This window comes from Balaenoptera physalus, assembly GCF_965194825.1.
Source record: "Balaenoptera physalus genome assembly, chromosome: 11".
NCBI classification, from domain to species: domain Eukaryota; kingdom Metazoa; phylum Chordata; class Mammalia; order Artiodactyla; family Balaenopteridae; genus Balaenoptera; species Balaenoptera physalus.
This window is the reverse complement of record NC_138896.1, coordinates 59,153,059-59,173,002: the sequence shown is the minus strand read 5'-3', so window position 1 is coordinate 59,173,002 and position 19,944 is coordinate 59,153,059. Positions and strand designations below refer to the sequence as shown.

The 19,944-nt window shown below is 46.1% G+C and overlaps 2 protein-coding genes across 5 annotated transcripts in view; one reads left to right on the top strand and one right to left on the bottom strand.

The window, feature by feature from the left end:
• Positions 1–3,968, top strand: part of UBP1 (upstream binding protein 1) — a 67,650-nt gene extending 63,682 nt beyond the window's left edge. For 3 of the 4 annotated variants that reach the window (XR_014250502.1, XR_014250503.1, XR_014250504.1), the window contains 3 exons: positions 63–114; positions 872–1,036; positions 2,150–3,968. Coding sequence is in view for 1 of the 4 variants with exons in the window: in XM_082411859.1 (XP_082267985.1) it covers positions 63–114; positions 2,150–2,187 (90 nt within the window). In the remaining 3 variants the exon portion in view is untranslated. The remainder of the gene's footprint in view (positions 1–62; positions 115–871; positions 1,037–2,149) is intronic. The other variant, XM_082411859.1, reaches the window with a different exon arrangement.
• FBXL2 (F-box and leucine rich repeat protein 2) overlaps positions 2,981–19,944 on the bottom strand; it is a 114,512-nt gene continuing 97,548 nt past the window's right edge. The window contains 8 exon segments of the mRNA XM_082411866.1: positions 2,981–6,185; positions 6,831–7,043; positions 12,490–12,546; positions 13,122–13,166; positions 13,869–13,929; positions 18,139–18,269; positions 19,584–19,658; positions 19,792–19,918. Of these exon segments, the coding sequence (XP_082267992.1) occupies positions 6,078–6,185; positions 6,831–7,043; positions 12,490–12,546; positions 13,122–13,166; positions 13,869–13,929; positions 18,139–18,269; positions 19,584–19,658; positions 19,792–19,918 (817 nt within the window). The 3' untranslated portion in view covers positions 2,981–6,077.

Below are 19,944 nucleotides of genomic sequence, written 5' to 3'. Positions count from 1 at the left end.
ACTTTTACTCAGTTAAGAAAAGACAATTGGATCTTAATTATACATCTGCTTTATCCTTCTAGATGGTTCAAAACTTTCAAGATGAGAGTTGTTTTTTATTCTCCACAGTAAAAGGTACGTGTGTCTTGAAATGCGAGAATCATGAAAGATAGTGCGTGCCTGAAATCAGCAGTCATCTTGCGTATTTACTTTTGGAAATGCTGGCTTTACTAATTTTAAGAAGTTTGAAAAAGGAATCAAGGGAATATTTCTAGTGACTGAAATATTGTCGAAATTAACTAGCAAGTAAGGAAGAGGCATCAGTCCTTCTGGATGCCTGGAGAAAAATCCCAGTCCATTCAGCCAACATTTTACTGAGCACCTCCTGTCAGACACATGCCGTTGGTGCTAGAAAGGTCTTCCCCTCCTGTAGTGGGGAAAGGAAACCAGAACTGGTCCATAGATGCACACAGATTACAAATAGGTAATTTAGGTGCCATGAATGCATGAGGAAGTGGGGTTGCTTGTGGACGAGGGGGCCTGGGGAGGGGGACACGCAGCCGTGGAGGCTTCTCTGAGGAGCTGTCTGTCATGAACGCTGAGACCTGGAGCCCGAGGGGGAACTGAACACACGAGGAGCAGCACCCCAGCTGGCGCGGGGCCGGGTGCAGAGGAAAGAGCGTGGCTGCTCTGGAGGCCTGAGGGGGCCCGTGGCTGCTGTGCAGGGCGAGGACGAGCAGAGCTGGAGGCGGGTCTGGTAGGCAGTGCCTGGCGGTGGTGGGAGTTTAGATTTTATTTGAAATGCATTGGAAAGTCGGTGATGTTGTTTAAACAGACGAGTAACGTGAATAGATTTTTCTTTTCTTCCACTCTCGCAACTCTGTGGAGACAGATGAGAAGGTGGGAAAACTGGAGGCAGGAGATGTCATCTAGACGAGAGGTGACGGGATCTTGGACGCTGATAGACAGACAGGGCCCTGCTGGGCTCCACATTGGAGGGAGGAGTGGTTGTGACTCTCACAGGAGCAGCTGGGCAGGCGGTGGTCGCGGTGGAGAGGTAGGCGGGCTTGGGGGAAGCGGCCAAGGCTTCCGTTTTAGGACGTGGAAATCATAGCCGGCTGGGGCTGGCAAGAGAGGCCTGGGCTTGAGGTGTAAATCTGGAAGCCTTCAGCGTGTCTGCCGTGACTCAAAGCCATAGGAATTCTTGAGGTTATGGAGGGAGAGAATGTGAAGAGCGGGCCCAGACGGGGTTCAGTAGAGTTCCAGTTAAAGGGCTGGATAAAGGAGGAGTTTTTTAAATGTGAAGTTACTGTGAGAAGAGACCTTTAAAAGTCTGATGAGTTAAGATCTAAAGCTGCACCTCAAAGAGCACGATGTCACGAGTCACCCTTTCCTGGGAAGTTACGCGAAGAGAGCAGCCCACCTTGAAGGGAGGGGCTGAAGTTAGGACTTCACCCTGTGCCTGACATGTCCCGTAAGCCACCAAGTTACCTGCAGGGCTGTTCAGTCTGTGAACTGGCCCACTTTATCTTTTCTTTTCACAGACATGTTTAGCTTAGTACCCTTCTGGCTCAATTTTTCCTTCTCAAAACAATGCAGTTTTTACTCTGCAAAACTCACACTGTCTATAAAAGAGGCAGTTCATACAGTGAACGTGTAGCTGCGTCCTGTGAAGGCGGTGGGGTTTCTGGTATCAGGCATCACAGGACGTCCCCGCCCCGCTCAGTGTACTGTTTTCAGACATTGGTCCTTACGGAAAAATTCATTTGTTCCTTGATGAACGCCTGTACTGCTGCTTCTCGCCATCTCCTGAGAAACACTAGGCCATCGCGCAAAAGTAGTGATGTGTTTTTTAAAATGTTTCAGATCTACTTTTGAGGAGTTCAAAAATTATTTCCAGAAAAGGTGGATGTAAGCACCCAGTTTATTGGATAGTCTCTTCCCTGCGCCTTGCCCTCAGATGGGGGGCGGGGCGGGCAAAGGGAATGTGCACGTGACGCTGCCATAGGCAAGAGGGGCTGGAGCAAGTTAGCTTGTTTTCCTCTAGAATATTTAAAGGTACCCTCTGAACTGGGGCGGGGGGTTGTAGAGTTCTAGGAGTGTTCAAAGTAGTCTTGATTCTCCAGCCTGGTAAAAAGTTGCGCGTAACGTCCCTTTCTTTTTTCTGCAGCTGAAAACGGCGGTGGCGTCCACATAATTTTGAAGTGACATCTTGACGTAGTCTGAACTCTGTTCAGCACCAGTTTAAAGTTACGCTTAAAAGTGTGTGAAGACTGAATCCAAGAAGTCTTGGGATTGGATTTTACCGTATGAAATGTTTCATATTGAAAACACAGGATGACCTTTCTCACGAACTGGATGAGAGGCACGTCTCCTTCGCTTCACTGCCGCGGCCTCGCCCCGGGACAGTGAGCACGTCGGGCCCCGGTGCAGGTAGGCCGCCTGCTTCTCTGCCAGAGAGGCCAGTAGACACAGTCCCTAGAAGCAGCCTTCGCTGTCTTTTTACACTGTATGCGGTTTGGAAATGAATGAATGTAAAGATGTACTGTGGGCATTTACCTTTCTGGGCCAGTTCGGCTTCTGCTGCCCGGACCTTATGCTGACCTGGGGGCGGGGGGGCACTGGCTGCTGCGGGGCCAGCGCCGAATCCACGTGTGGAGAGAGTGAGGCCGGCGCTGATACGGGCCGATCAGTGGTCAGGGGAGAGGCTTGGTGCCTTCCTGGAAAAAATCACGTCTAAGGGTGCGCGTCTGCCGTGATCATGCCAGATCGGGGAAGCCCCAAGCCAGGAAGACGGGCGTGAAGCAAACTGCATTATCAAGAGTACCTTGGTGAGAGGATCAGTGTAAATCCTAATAGGTACAAAGACTTTTGTGTTTTTGCTTTGTCACAGATTTATTGAAAAACTTTTTGCTTCTGCTTCCATTTTTAGCATTTTGTTTCTGGTTTTCATTTTTGAAGCCCCAATGCCTTTTAAACTCATGTGGTTTTCTTTCTCCTGTTCCTCCCTCTCTCTGTCTCTGACCACCCACCCCACCCTGCAGCATACTGTTGTTAAACTTTTTTAAAGCCCTGTCCCCAACATTGGAAATACACCTAAGCAGGAGAAAACAGTGTGATAGTTTCTGACTTGGTGTTAAGGGGTCTTCATTATCAAGAGTTGAAATTTATTTGTGGAACACTAGACATCACAAACAAACACTATATTGTACCATCAAAATTCCTCACACTTCTCTAATATGGAGCTTTAGTACAATCATGGGTAACATTCTGGTGATTATTTAGGGACTTTTTTATACACCACATAATAGCTTCTTTTTCTATAAAAAGAGTGCCTCTTTCACAAAACCAAATGCTTGTTGGCCAGTATACTTTCCAAAGGGAATCACTGTTTGTTTTTGCAATTTTTTCTACTATCAATCATCAATCATTATTATCTCTTCTCTTCACCCGAAGCCTTCCCAAAATTCATCAGCAAGCATTTGAGGCCTGTGGTGTACTAGACACAATTTTCTTTTCAAACTTCGATTCCATTTTAATTATACCATCATCTCTGTCCGTTCACCCAGTGTCTTGGTTTTGAGTGTATTATTTGATCCTTATCTTTGTTCGGGCAGAAACAGGAATGGGTAATTTTGAGTTTAAAATCTCTCCCAGAAGACAAAACTACTTCAGTGGGTGAAAGCTTTGGCATTTTATGTTTTATTCATAAAGGGGGTTATTTGATATGAAAAAGTAGTGTCTCTAAATATTCCATCTTTGGTTTGAAAATATCCATAACTTGTATAGACCCTAAAGCAGGAGAGCTTTCCTTTCCGTCATTTTCCCTTTGCTTTTTTGTATGACCACATGTTTTCTGTACCAGTCAGTCAGTCACTTGGGAAAGAAGTGAGCTTCTCTCTTAATTGTTTTAGAGTTTTGCTTGTCTATTTAGCATTCCTTTTTGAGTCTCAAGATTTGTGGAACAATAAATGTCATTTTTAATGCTGTGTGCTATTTTGAATTCCTCATCAGGTTTTACAAGTGGGGTAAAAATAATTAAAAGCTCATCAAACTTGAAATGACACCAAGCAGCATTGAACATTAGTCTCTCCCAGTGAAACAGGTTAAATTATGGCACCAGCAAATTTGCTACTTTGTTTTTTTAATAGTAGGATGTACACATTTCAGTATAATAAATGTTTTCCGATTGTTTTGCAAATGTGTGTCTCATTTAAAATCCAAGTTCCTGCCAGTGTGTCACCTCATGTCATAGAATCAAGGAGTTCACTGTGTATGTTCTGAGTACACACCAGTCCCAATGTTGTTATAAGAGCTGATGGGGGTGTGTGTTTTCAGTTTGTTTCCTCAAAGCTGATGCAACTGAGGACAGCTTATCCAGTGACTGTGCCACACTTAAAGGGGAAGCAAACCTGATTTTTCTTAACAGAGGTTCTCCTGTTTTGTAGATGCGGTCCAGCGTCATTCAGCCAGAGTCCAGTAGCTGTGAGAGGTTGTGTCCGGGCTCAAAAGAGATAATGTATAGAAGGCCCTGGTCATTTAAATTTTTAAAATAGAAACTATATTCATAGCTTCCTGCAACAGCCATTTTTTCCCCCACACAGTGGTGTAAATGTATATTTAAATAACTGCTATGGTATACACACAATAAGGCAGCAAAATCATCAGGACTTTAATGCTTATTCTGATAATCCTGCTAATTGATTTATGGAGTTGTATATCCATCTATTTGCCTTCTCTCCCCAGAATGCAGCTGAGGCCTTGTATCCTAAATGCTTCTAAAACTCTCCACCTAATAGAACCCTAACCCAATTAGAAGTATTGCTGGTCATGGGGAAATTTCTCGTTTTTGCTGTTTCCCTCGGCTTCTCATGAACTCTGGGCTCTTCAGTTTGGGGAGTGGTTACTAAGAAGGGCTGGCTACCATTCACACAGAGATGCAATGAAGGTCACAAACGTGGACAGCACAGAGCAGAAACCAGATCATCTTATCAGATTTCAGGTAACATTAGGAACGCCTGAATCTGGAAGACGGTTTTGCTCAGATTTGTCTGCCATGAGATAATAGCAATAAAACCCTCTGACTTAAGCATTGCAATGGTTTATTCATTTTTATATAAGTCTCAAAGGTGCCAACACTTCACTGATTTTAGTTTTAAGTGTGTACAATTTTTGAATAGTCCTGGTGTAACTTGATTTCTAAGATTTTAAAATAAACTTGGAAAAAAATCACACCCATTCTACATGCATCCATTATTTTTAATTGATTATATTATAGATAACTTGAGCCTTAATTCTGTTTCTTTAAGGTCCCCCAAAGTTTGTGAGACATGACATGATTATAGCTTTTCTATAACAACAACACATTATGTGCCATAGCCTACGCCAGAGCTTATGATTTCCAATCAGGCAACACAAACTGAGTTGCTTTTGTTTAGTTCTTGGTCCCCAAAAGGATATATGACAAGTTGACAGAAACAGAAGGGTGAAGACCTTGCTCCACCCTGTTTAGAGTCCTCATTCTTTGGTGTCTCATGGAAACCTATTAACTTGCCTTCCACGTAAGTCGCTACATAGAAAACTGTCGGGCATTATGAATTTGCAGTATAGTCACTTTGATAAAGTTGCTATTTAATCTTCAAAGTGGAAAAGTCCTGCTAATCAAAATGGAATCGTTGTGAATAAAAGTAGGCCACTGGCTGAAGTATCAGGTAGAAAATCAACAGCTTATTTTTCTGCTCAATTTGTGCTAACGCTGATGGTCTGTTTGAGGAATGCTGACAAAGCCAAGGGCAGGAATTTTGTACCTAGGGAGGCACCCACCTCTAGAGATCCAGGTTTCCTGCATGGTCCTGGCTGCACTATGACCACTCTTGCCCTGTGTTAATTGACACAAGGCTTCGAATTGATTGCGTCACAGCAGGATAAAGGTAAAAACTATCATGAGAGTTACTGCAGTCCCTGCAGAAGTCTTTTACCTGTAAATGCCTTTCCCAATGGAGAATCAACAGATTTGGATGATGGTGGAGTACGTCAGAAAGACTCGGGTCCTCGGGAGGAAGGGACACCTCATGAAGCCCTGGGCTGGGCAGCTGCTGTCAGAGGATGACACAGCACCTGCATAGCCGCTGTCCACTTCCTCCCACTGCTGTCGGCGGGGTGACAGGAGCAAAGTAGGCATGGACTTTGACATGAGGGAGCTGGGCCTGAAAGTAGAAAGGAAAAGTGTAGTCATAAGATAGTTTGGGGATTATAGGCATAATCCTAGAAAAGCCCACAGTTCTCCTATAGAATCTAGTTCATTCTACCATTAGGCAGATAGTCCCAATAGAATTTCTGGTGTGCGCTAAAGCTGCTCCTGTTGACATGCACGTCTCCCCAAACGGCACCTTTTAAAGACAAAGGGGTGGTCACCGTCCCTGTGTGCAAACCGAGTAGAGATGTAACAGCTGTAGCACCTGGGGCTGCTTAGGGGTCTAAGTGCCAAGTTGCCTAAACTTAAAGCGTATTCAAGAATGATGCAGGTGAACTACATGCGGAAAGAACGCCACAGTTATTAAGACACTTTATACCTAGAAATTAGCAAAGATCAAGCCTACTGATAACGGCCTTAAGTCCCTTTCCTTCTAATAAGTTTGCTAATCAACAGACCACATGGAACCTCCACCCAGACCCATTCTAGAAGTTGACTCTTTCCAGGGCGGGGTCTAATAAGGAAATTTAGAAGAAGTCTAAGAGGATAGTTTGCATAACTACTGGCCCAAGACAGAATGTAGAAAATGGATGTTGATTCTTGGTGTATTTGTCGTTTGCTGAGAAACTGCCAGGTGTGGCTGCTGCCCGACACTTACCCGCATCCGCTTGATGCCTGCGCGGGTGACCTGCTGGCAGTCGTACAGCTCGAGGCGCTCCAGGCCACGACAGTTCTCCAGGTGCTCCAGGGCCACGTCAGTGATGAGGAGGCAGTTGTCCAGTTCCAGCACCCGCAGCCTCTCGTGGCCGCAAGGGCTGTTGCTCAGGTGCAGGATCCCATCATCCGTGATGAGCTCACAGTGGGACAGGCTCTGGAATGAGGGGAAGCACAGATGTTTGCTGGACCCTCTCATTCCAAGGCTCACGGCCCAGGAAGAGCAGGGAAGCCGGCCCAGGCAGCGCCCCTGGGAACCACTGAGCAGCGGGAGGATGGAGCACAAAGCTGTGGGCCCATGGGCAGCGGCTTCTCTCACCTTCCCGCCAGGTAAAGATGGGAACCGACACTGCAGAGGGTGGTCTGCGCCGTGAGGATCCTGAACTCACCTCTTCCCGCAAACAGCGAATCTACAGCTACACAGGCAACAGCTTCCTCCAGAAAAAAACAAAAACTGGCTGAACGACTCTCCACGCTGGGCAGATGAGAGAAGGCCCGCTTGGAAGCGGAAGGAGAGGCTGGGCCACAGTCTGTCATGAACCCCGGCCCCAAGCGCAGAGACCCCCGGGCAGGAGGGAACTCATAACCTGGAGCTTCTCACTGAGGAGCGACGGGTTTAACCCCACATCAGGCACCTGAACGTCTAGCTGGAAAAACCAACGCGCTCACCTCCGCAAGACCCAGAGACCACAGCAGTGTGAGAAGGAATCCAAAGGACTTTCACGCTCGGGCCCTCCCCACCCCCAGGGCCAGCTGATGGAGGGGAGCCCAGCCTGGGTGGCGGAGGCCCGCCTGCTAGGTGACACACTGGGGGGCCTGCTGGGGTGCCCCCAGGGCTTGGAGATGGGCGGGGCCATCTTTGCACATTCCCTCTGCCGAGCTCCAGCCACTGGATGACATTTTCTTTCTTAAATTCTGGGCTGCTTCCTTCCCGGTGAGCACTATTCGCATGCTCTCCCGGCCCTGCCTCTGCCTCGCGCCAGATGCCATCCTCATTCTCTGTCTGTCTCTATGTTTCTCTCAGGGGGGAGTTTCACGTGTGTCTGGTGCCCCAGTTCTTGCAGCTGTTGCCAGGGGACACGTCCATCTCCTGGCCTGCAGGGCCCCACGGAACTGTAACCAGTGGAGAGACTGCTCAGTGGCTCCCATGTCCCGCGATCGGCAAGAGAAAACACCCAGGAGTCGTCCTTCTCGGAAAGAGGGCTATGAGCTTGTCATCACAGCTGCAGCGAGGGGCACAGGCTTCTAATTAAACACACATCTAAGGGCTGACTGTAATCCTTTCTAGAGACCTTGGAGGCCGATGCTGTCTTTGCTCTCCCCTCTGCCATGCTCCAGAGCACCAGTATCTCCCAGAGGGGAGCTTTTACATCTGCCTGGTGACCTGGTTTTTATTTCTGGTGCCCCAGTCTTTGTATAAGGTGCCCATGGGATGCTCCTTGCTCACGTGGCCCTGATGGCCGAAGGCGGCTTGTATTCCTGGGTCCTACGGGACTTTAACATGAAAGAGTTCTTGGCAGGCTACCACCCCCAGGGCACTTTACAGACAGCAGGCTGAAACACACCCCCAGCCTTTCTGGGAAAGAGGCCTATTTGCTTGTCCTGGAGCTTACAGGGCGGGCTTCAGGTCTGGTACACACCTAGAGGCCTACAGATGTGCTCTCAGCAAAGGTAGGTGCAGGTACATGCCATCTCTGCACTCTCCCTGGTCAGTATCCCCCCAGACCGGAGTTTACGCCCTTATCTGGGAAAAGTACCAAACAGAAGTCACGGAGCTGAAGAATACAACTGAACTGAAAAATAAAGTAGAAGGTTTCAAGAACAGACTAGATGAAGCAGATAAAAGGATCAGTGACTTGAAGACATGGCAGTGAAAATCACCCAATCAGAGCAGCAAAGAGAAAAAGAAGGGAAAAAAGTAAAGATACCCTAACAGACTTAAGGGACAATATCAAGTGGACTAACGTTCTCATTATAAGGGTAACAGAAGGAGAAGAGAGAGAAACAGGCAGAAAAGCTAACAGAAAATAATGGCTGAAAACGTCTCTAGCCTGGGGGAGGAAACAGACATCCAGATTCAGGAAGCCCAGAGAATTCCAAATAAGACGAGACCCACACCAAAACACATTACAATTAAAATGTCAAAAGTTAAAGACTCTTAAGAGCAGCAAGAGAAAAACAGCTTGTTATACACACGGGAATCCCCGGAAGACTGTCAGCAGGGTTTTCAGTAGAAACTGCAGGCCAGAATGGAGGGGCACAATATATTCAAAGTGCTGACAGAAATGAAAAAAAATTCCAACCAAGAATACTAAGCCCAACAAAGTTATTCAGAACTTAAGGAGAGATGGGAATTCCCTGGCGGTCCAGTGGTTAGGACTCAGCACTTTCACTGCTGGGGCCCAGGTTCAATCCCTTGTTGGGGAGCTAAGATACCGCAAGCCGCACAGCGTGGCCACAAAAAAAGAATGGAAGGAGAGGGAAGTTTTCCAGACAAGCTAAAGCTAAACTAGTTCATCATCACTAAACCTGCCTTACAAGAAATGTTAAAGGGACTTTGTTAAGCTGAAAAGGGCACTAATTAGTAACAAGAAAACATATGAAGGTATAAATCTCACTGGTAAAGGCTGTGATAAATCAGGGTGAGAGATAAAACTCTGTGGCATCAAGAAAGTTAATATAGTCTTTATTGGCTGTAATTCTTTATTCTTTAAAATAATAGCTAAAATGCTTAGATAGCTTCTAGGACCAATGAGCTGCATTAATATGATTTTTTTTTAATTAATTAATTAATTAATTTTTGGCTGTGTTGGGTCTCCGTTTCTGTACGAGGGCTTTCTCTAGTTGCGGCGAGCGGGGGCCACTCTTCATCGCGGTGCACGGGCCTCTCACTGCCGCAGCCTCTCTTGTTGCAGAGCACAAGCTCCAGACGCGCAGGCTCAGTAGCTGTGGCTCACGGGCCCAGTTGCTCCGCGGCATGTGGGATCCTCCCAGACCAGGGCACGAACCCGTGTCCCCTGCATTGGCAGGAACACCCTCAACCACTGTGCCACCAGGGAAGCCCAATATGATTTTAAAAGTCAAAAAAACTGGCTCTGGTACTGAAGAGGAAACCAGCCCCCCAATTATCAATAGAACCTGCTGATGACATCCTACAAACTAAAAACTGAAGTAACAAAGAGGATCCTTAACCTCCTTTGAGCAAACTTCATGAACTCCTCTGTGTTCTTTTGAATCTGGAGTTCCCCTTGTTTGCAATTGTATATTCGACTTATTTTCAAAGAAATATGATCAGTTTCCCTTTCAAAACAGCCTTCTAGATTTGGTTTTTGTGAGAGTACAAGGCCCTTCCTCCCTTGAGGATCACAGAGCAGTTCCTGGAAGGGGTGGGGTATGTGCACACTTGCCGCCTTCACATGTAAAGAAGAACCTGGGAACTGAAGTTTAGCAAATGAGGTGTGATAGTTACCTGGCTCGGGGCTAGTGGTCACTTCCCTCATTTCTTCCTGCTTGCAGGTCTTTAGTAAAAGCTAAAAACCAGATTTCAAAATTCTGAATCTATGGAGCTTTGCCCCAACAGCATTGGCTCCTCTGAGCTCCCCAGGCTGGGGGAGGACTCCCTGGGGTGGACCCCCGGCTCCAGCATGGAGAGCACTGTCTGGCCCTCCCCCAGGGAGGTGGGGACCAGCTGCTCCTATGCGCGTGTCCCAGGCGCACCCGGGCTGCCCCGCACCAAGACTGCACGTCTGTGCTCTGAGACCTGCAGCGGCAGAAACGCACGCCCAACAACCTTGCGCTTCCACTCACCCTTGGCTCTACCTGGGGGCTGACAGAGGTGCTGCTACCATGTCCGTACCAGGGAGAGCCCCTGCAGTATCCGTTAACAAGGATCCAGACACACACTGCTGTGCAATTTCTGAGTGACGATAAAGTCTGTCTCTTCTGATGAATGATCTTTTCGCTCTCCAGTGCCTAGAACAGTGCCCGGCGTGTAGTGGTCCTCAAGAGGTGTTTGTAGAGTGAATTTGATGAATATAATCAGATTTAATCCACAGCATTTCCCTTTTCTGTGCGGGCTACTAGGCATCTCCAAAGCTAAGTTTAGATTTCAACTGCAACTGTTTCCCTGCTTTTCTGCTAATAATCCTCCAGGTATTTTTCTTTTTTTTTTCATTTGAGGCTCTTATCTTGGACTTCTGGTTTTTATTATAGTTTATCTTTTACTCTAAGTCCCCTTTCTGGAATTCGCTTGTATGAATATCGGGGAAGATGGAGAAGATTTCAGTCACCAGAATCCCCGCTGGGGAGAACACTATTTGGAAGACATTTCCTGACCCGTCGCTGAGGTGGGCCTGCACTCCTGAGGAAGCAGGAGTTAGGGAGCTGGTGGATGGCCTTGTCCCGTGCACACAAGAGACGACACTGCCGAAGGGGTGGGAGTCCAAGTCCAGGGTATCTCCGAGTCGGGGAGAGAGCCCTTGGGCAACAGGGAGGAGGGAGGTTAAAATATGAAACAAAGCACGGGGCTCCTAACCTTCCCCACACCTCTGAGAAGCAGGCCATCTCAGGGACAGGGGGACAAGGGGTGGAGAAAGCACATCCGACAACTGGTTCTATCAATTATAAAACCAGATCAGAACTAATTTGGGAGTAAAGACATTAGAATGACAGAATTATCTGCAGGTGTGTAGAGGGAAACGGTTTCAGCAGAGAATCTGGAAACAGGTAGGTTTCTGACTATCTCTGAAATCTGACACCAAACTCAAAAGTCCCAGAGCTGTCCAAAGCCCAGCACACTTGTGCCTGAGGGAGAAGCATCCAGAAGGAATGTGGAAATAAGGAAAACTGGTGGGGAGAGTAACTCAAGGCCAAATGGAGCTTTAATGATGTTATAAAATCCTAGCCCTTGCTGACAGAGTAAGTTCAAAGGGGATAGAGAGAGCTGGCTTAAGAAAAATCTGTCGTGTATTTCAGGGCAGTGGAAAGACCAGACCCCACGGAAGCCACGAGATCTGGGGCCTTTGGGCAGTTGTGTAAATTTGGGCAAGCTTCTTAACCGCTCTGAGCCTCAGCTTCCTCACTGATAAAATAGGGATGTCCATGGTGCCCGCATCACAGAGCTGTGCTGGGATTCAGTGAGTCAGTGTATCTGGTGGGAGCAGGCAGCCGAATGGGGACTCCACCCCTGCTTCACGTCCAGCAGCCAGATGGGAAACGTGCATGCGATGTCTGCATGGCTAAGAGTGTCAATGACACTTTTCACTGCTCATTCTGGATCTTTCAGTATATTCTAATCCCCCCCCGATAGATAGTTGAGCAGATATGAAATGTAATATAAGGATGGCCTCATTTTAACCATGCTAACTTTCACTGTACCCAACATGATGAACATGAATTTGAGTAAGGACGCTGGTCCCTATATTAGGGTCACACCCTAAAATGAAAGCAGTGACATTTAGATACCCTGCCTCCCAAGTGAGCCCAACACACAGACCTTTGAAACCAAGAATGATAACACCCTATGAAAAGGAAGGTTCTTGCCGTAGTACGGGGGTTCTTTCATCCCTAAGAGGTAAGTAACGTCACAAAAAGCTCAGACTCACCAGGGCTTGCAGTTTAGGACAGTGAATGGAGAGCTGGATGAGTGTGCTGTCGGTTATCTGGAGAGAAACACACGGTGTCAGTGTGGCTTGTACACCAGAACTTAATACCTAATCCTGCTTCTCCTGAATACAAGAATCAAAAGGTGCAAAAGAGAATTAAAAACTCATCTCAAGCACACTCGGGCTGGGAGCTCCTCTCTTCACCAACAACCTCAATTCTGCTCATTCCCAGAGATGTGAAGGTGTTCTTTGGTCTTTCCTCTGGTGCCCCAAGGGGGACAAGGGACAAAGAGGGAGTGGACACAGAGGGTCCCCCAAGATTCTTCTCTGTAGAGTCACCTCATCACTAGACATGCAAGCTTATTTCTCCCTTAAGTTTTATGAAAATGAGTCCTTTTTTTTTTTTTTTTTAATGTTTGGCAAAAGATGGTGCTATCCTGAACTTGGCTGTAACTCTGATGACTGAGAACAGCCCAAAGTTTATGCATCCCCCTCCCGTGGCCCTCACAGGTTCCCAAGCCCTGACACCTATGCTGGGGCAAGGAGGGTCCAGACAATGGCCAGTTGGCATCTCTGGTTACGCCTGTCAGTGGCTGAGGGGCGCCCTGCAGAGCTGTCAGGAGTCCACTCACCAAGATGCATTCTTCGAGATCCATCTTCTCCAGGTCATGACAATTCTGAAAAAGTCCATAAGAGTCCATAAGACACCCTGTCCCGCAAGTGACCCAGTGAGCCAGCACTTTTGAGCAGGTGCCCTTTGAATCATATTCACTTTCGATATGGGCATTAGGGCTGCATTTCCTTCTCTCATCCTGGAAAGGCAGTTGTCTGCACCTTCCCAGTGGCTCACAGGTATCAGCACAGAGATTTCAGCCATGGAATGGGCTCTGGGAGGTCGTGGGGGTGGGTGCCCAGCCACGGTGGGGATGGTGGAGGGCTGGGGTAGGAGGAAGAGTGTATCAGCATCCCCAGGAGGACATGGGTTCTGGGCAGCAGGCCACAGGGGCCCCACAGTGGCTGGCACTGGCAGGGCAGTGTGGAGAGAGGGGGCAGAGGCAGAGCCTAGCCCAGCTGAGGGATGCCCCTGAGAGGCTGAGTCGGGGTCTGTGTGAGGAAGGGCATCTCCGGCCAGGGAGGAGGCTCCTCTCATTGGGGTCCCACCTGACCAAGTGAGAGTGAGGTCCACGCCTGGTACAGGACCTGCCTAGCCTTCTGGCCTGCTGGGGAAAATGCAGAACATACCCCCCAAGGACTCCATTCTACTCGGTGCCTGTCATTTCTGAAGGTAGTTTTTTGCACACTCCAAGACCACTCCAATTCACTTTGACTGAGGGAGGTGAATTAGAGTTTGGTTTGATTTTGTAAAACCTCTGTCTTACCCGAGCTAAAAGTGTAAAGCCTGCATCAGTCAAATGGGAACATCGGGCAGCCTCCAAGATCCTGGGATAAGGAGTGCACAGAAGACAAAGTGGCAACTGGTTAACAACAGAAAAGCGTACTTTACAATGCTCGTGAGTTTATTCCACTCTGTGACACAAAAATGAGGCTCAGGGAGGAATGCGACCTGCCCAAAGTCCCATCCCAAACTTGCTCAGTAAATCCAGGAATCTTCCCACAATACCAGCACATGGTTGCTGTTGTTTTTAGATATTATTCTAAGATGCGTTGACTTCTAAACAATTAAAATGTACTTTCACTCAACATAACCATCTTGATATACTGCATTTATTGAAATTCCCAGTCACCCTAAAGGAAATTTTAAAAATTTACAGCCAATGAAAACATCCATGCTTAACAGGGATAGATGCTTAAATAACATTTTTAAGTTAAATTACTCCCTTATAGCAATAATTTTGACCTCCTTTCTGACCAGTTTTGACCACCTAGATTCCTTCTACCATGCAGAAATATCAAAATTCTCTAGAATCTTCCCTAATTCAACAGTAAGAAAAATGGGGAAAAGGCAAAATAAGACAACCCTTAGAAGGTATATAACCAAAAAAAAAAAAAAAAAAAAAAAAAGGGTGGGGTGGGGGGTACTTCTTTGGCAGTCCAGTGGTTAGGACTCCGCGCTTCCACTGCAGGGGTTATGGGTTCAATCCCCTGCCAGGGACCTAAGATCCTGCATGCCATGTGGCGCAGCCAAAAAAAAAAAAAAAAAGATATGTAACTGGTGTAAGCATGAAAAATGGATCAGTTTCACTGATAAGTAAAGAGTAACAAAACAAGTATCTTTTTTCTGCCTCTTCTGTAGGGGTTAAGGTTGCTGGTTCTAAAATCAAACTCTACAAGTTCAAATTCTAGTTTTACTTCTTACTTATCATGTGACCCAGGATAAATTATGTGCTTTTCATTGAGTCTCAGTTTCTCCTCTGCAAAACAAGTGAGAATACAGTACCTACCTCCTAGCAATGCGGTGAGGACTAAGTGAGACAATGCTTGTGAAAGTGCTAACAAAGAGCCTGGAACATATATGAATTCAACTGATGTTAAGCATAATTAGCATTTTGGTGCCATTATTAAAGTTTTAATATTCACAGTATTACATGGAGAATCAGAAAATAAATCATTATTTGTTAAAACAAAACTTTTCTTCTTGCTAGGGAAAAATGATAAATAAGGTGGCTGTGATTTTTCCTCCTTCTGTCCATTTAGCAGCTGGTTTAGAGGAGAACCTGGTGCCATTTGGAAGTGAGGCTATCAGTCTGCTCACATGTCAAAGTAATATCAGGGCAACGAATAGCCAAAGCAATCTTGAGAAAGAAAAATGGAGCTGGAGGAATCAGGCTCCCTGACTTCAGACTATACTACAAAGCTACAGTAATCAAGATAGTACGGTACTGGGCTTCCCTGGTGGTGCAGTGGTTAGGAATCCGCCTGCCAATGCAGGGGACACGGGTTTGTGCCCTGGTCCAGGAAGATCCCACATGCCGCGGACCAGCTAGGCCCGTGAGCCACAACTACTGAGCCTGCGCGTCTGGAGCCTGTGCTCCGCAACGGGAGAGGCCACAACAGTGAGAGACCCATGCACCGCGATGAAGAGTGGGCCCCGCTCGCTGCAACTGCAGAAAGCCCTTGCACAGAAACGAAGATCCAACACAGCCAAAAATAAATAAATAAATAAGTAAAAATTTATTAAAAAAAAAAAAAGATAGTATGGTACTGGCACAAAAACAGAAATATAGATCAATGGAACAGGATAGAAAGCCCAGAGATAAACCCACACACATATGGTCACCTGATTTTTATATAAAGGAGGCAAGAATATACAATGGAGAAAAGACAGCCTCTTCAATAAGTGGTGCTGGGAAAACTGGACAGCTACATGTAAAAGAATGAAATCAGAACACTCCCTAACACCATACACAAAAATAAACTCAAAATGGATTAAAGACCTAAATGTAAGGCCAGACACTATAGAACTCTTAGAGGAAAACATAAGCAGAACACTCTATGACATAAATCACAGCAAGATCCTTTTGACCCACCTCCTAGAGAAATGGAAATAAAAACAAAAATAAACAAACAGGGGCTTCCCTGCTGGCACAGTGGTTAAGAATCCGCCTGCCAATGCAGGGGACACGGGTTCGAGCTCTGGTCCAGGGAGATCCCACATGCCGCGGAGCAACAAAGCCCATGCGCCACAACTACTGAGCCTGCGCTCTAGGGCCCGCGAGCCACAACTACTGAAGCCCACGTGCCTAGAGCCTATGCTCTGCAACAAAAGAAGCCACTGCAATGAGAAGCCCACGCACCACAATGAAGAGTAGCCCCTGCTCACCGCAACTAGAGAAAGCCCGCATGCAGCAATGAAGACCCAACACAGCCAAAAATAATAAATAAAATAAATTTATAAAAAATAAACAAATGGGACCAAATGAAACTTAAAAGCTTTTGCACAGCAAAGGAAACCATAAACAAGATGAAAAGACAACCCTAAGAATGGGAGAAAATATTTGCAAATGAAGCAACTGACAAAGGATTAATCTTCAAAAGTTACAAGCAGCTCATGCAGCTCAATATCAAAAAAACAAACCACCCAATCCAAAAACGGGCAGAAGACCTAAATAGATATTTCTCCAAAGAAGATATACAGATTGCCAACAAACACATGAAAGGATGGTCAACACCACTAATCATTAGAGAACTGCAAATCAGAACTACAATGAAGTATCACCTCACAACAGTCAGAACGGCCATCATCAAAAATCTACAAACAATAAATGCTGGAGAGGGTGTGGAGAGAAGGGAACCCTCTTGAACTGTTGGTGGGAATGTAAATTGATACAGCCAGTATGGAGAACGATATGGAGGTTCCTTAAAAAACTAAAAATAGGGCTTCCCTGGTGGCGCAGTGGTTAAGAATCAGCCTGCCAATGCAGGGGACCTGGGTTTGAGCCCTGGTCCGGGAGGATCCCACATGCCGCGGAGCAACTAAGTACATGCACCACAACTACTGAGCCTGTGCTCTAGAACCTGCAAGCCACAACTACTGAAGACTGTGCACCTAGAGCCCATGCTCTGCAACATAAGAAGCCACAGCAATGAGAAGCCCGTGCACCGCAACAAAGAGTAGCCCCCACTCACCACAGCTAGAGAAAGCCCACACACAGCAACAAAGACCCAACGCAGCCAAAAATTAAAACAAAAAACAAAACAAAAACCCACTAAAAATAGAACTACCATACGACCCAGCAATCCCACTACTGGGCATATACCCTGAGAAAACCGTAATTCAAAAAGAGTCATGTACCACCATGTTCACTGCAGCTCTATTTACAATAGCCAGGACATAGAAGCAACCTAAGTGTCCATCGACAGATGAATGGATAAAGAAGATGTGGCACATATATACAATGGAATATTACTCAGCCATAAAAAGAAACAAAACTGAGTTATTTGTAGTGAGGTGGATGGATTTAGAGACTGTCATACAGAGTGAAGTAAGTCAAAAAGAGAAAAACAAATATCGTATGCTAACACATATATATGGAATCTAAAAAAAAAAAAAAAGGTTCTGAAGAACCTAGGGGCAGGACAGGAATAAAGACGCAGATGTAGAGGATGGACTTGAGGACACAGGGAGGGCGAAGGGTAAGCTGGGACGAAGTGAGAGAGTGGCATGGACATATATACACTACCAAATGTAAAAGAGATAGCTAGTGAGAAGCAGCTGCACAGTACAGGGAGATTAGCTCGGTGCTTTGTGACCACCTAGAGGTGGGATAGGGAGGGTGAGAGGGAGACGCAAGAGGGAGGAGATATGGGGATATATGTATATGTATAGCAGATTCACTTTGTTATAAAGCAGAAACAAACACACCATTGTAAAGCAATTATACTCCAATAAAGATGTTTATAAAAAAAGTAGTATCAGGGCAAGGCAAATCAGGTGGGCACGTGAGTGAAGTCCATTAGGAAACTAAGGCTCAGATTCCCTGGTGGTGGACAGTGTGGGACTCTCCACACATCCTTAAATGAACCAGATTACAGTGTCCCACCCCTATACATCTGACAAAAGCCAACAACACAACCACTGCCTCCGCCACCACCTATTCAACCCACTGCCAGGCTTTTCTCCTCCTGCAGGAAGCCCTCCCAGTCAGCCACAAGCTCTGAGTTGCAAAGCTGAAAACGTGGCACACTCACTGAAGTCTTGGGCAGTTCAAGGCTAGGGCTGTGAGGGAGGCATCCGTGAGGTTGCCGCAACCAGACAGGCAGAGGGCCTGCAGCCGGTGGCAGCCCCTGCAAATCTGCACCACGCCTTCATCCGTAATGCGCTGGGGAGAACCAAAGCAGAAAGGAAAATCAGAAGGCACGGGCAACAGTGAAATGGGAGCCGCAGACAAATGGAGTCTCCTGTTAGTCAACTAGTTTAGGTTGCCAGTTACTAGCATTTTATCCTGATAATTTAATCAAAATAAGGTGAAGTACAGGGAAGACAGATATTTATGTTATTTCTGAACAGCTTTAAAATATTCAAGCATTACTAATGGAGAGTAAAACTTTTAAATTCCATTTTCCTACCCAGAATCATTCGATTTTTTTTTTCAGGAAATATTCATAAACTTGTGTTAAAAATCAGATTTAATAAAGAGCTCATGAGACTTGGTTAAGTGACATTAATTTTTGGTTGAATTTCTACATATTAATGCTTTAGATATCTACTATATAAATCATATATGTGTATTTTTATATTGCCTGAAATGTTTTAGAAAATAGCAAAATTAAGTAAATCACTAAATTATTAATAAATGGCTTAGAGTTCTATGAATTTAGCCATGAAGATTCAAATTAGTATCTTTATTTAAATATGCTAATTTATGCAGAAATAAACAGATACATTTATATCATACTTCAAGCCACCTGCCAGTGCTACCCTACATGCAATTAAAGGTCCTATTTTTGAACAGTGCAGCCCCATAAGGTCAATATTTGCCCAGAAGATAGTTTCTGCTTTATCTCCCACCATCAGGGAACTTAGGTTTATGATTCATTTACTAAATGCCAAATACAAGGGATTTCTCTTACTTTTCTCAAAATTGACATTCTCCTTGAGAAACCCAGTTGGCCATAGCAAGCACCCTCTTCAATTATCAATATTCACAATGGCAGTGAAGAAAAATCATCCTTCATAGGCTAATAATACACTGATGAAAATCACACCTTGCTCTTGAATATGTCCTTTATATTTCAAAGCACTTTCCTATCTGTTATTTCATTTTATCCACTGAGACACCGTCAGAGGTGTCATCACCCCCAGTTTATAAGTAAAGACAAGACACTGAGACCTTACCAGGAATTGTTTAGGTTAGTGACTGGTTCACAGCATTCCTGATGTCTTAAAATAAACCAAGACCCTGATCTATGCTATTTTTAGGGGAAATGCCCATGGCTTTGTATTGGCCTTTTTGTTTAGATTGCTGTTCTTCCATCTTGTGGGAAACCGGGAGATCACATAAGGACACAGGATGTGAAATAAGGGTGTGGCAATCCTCCCACCTGCCTGGGCTGCTTCCCAGCAGGGCCCCAGCAGGTTCCTGAAGGAGGGAACAGGAAAAGGAGGGAGCTCACGGAAAAGGCACGTTACTTACTGAGCAGGACTGCAGGTTGAGGCTCACAAGCTCATGGCAGTAATTCTGAATGTGTTTCAGAGCTTCATCTTCTAGCTGAGTGAATGGAGAAAACAAAAGAGAGATGGAACCAGGTGAGGGGACAGTGGGGCACAGGTTCCATAATCACGTGCGCACACCTAACATTAGATACACGTTGGACAAGCCAGGCCGTGAGGACTCCCGGTACCTGCGTGCAGCCCCTCAGCAGCAGGGCTCTCAGGCCGCGACAACCCCGCACCAGGGCCTCAATGCCATCCTTCGTGATCTGATCACACCACGACAGGTTCAGGTACTCCAGGTGCCGACAGCCCTCACTGGAGAACAGGAAACAAAACCACAC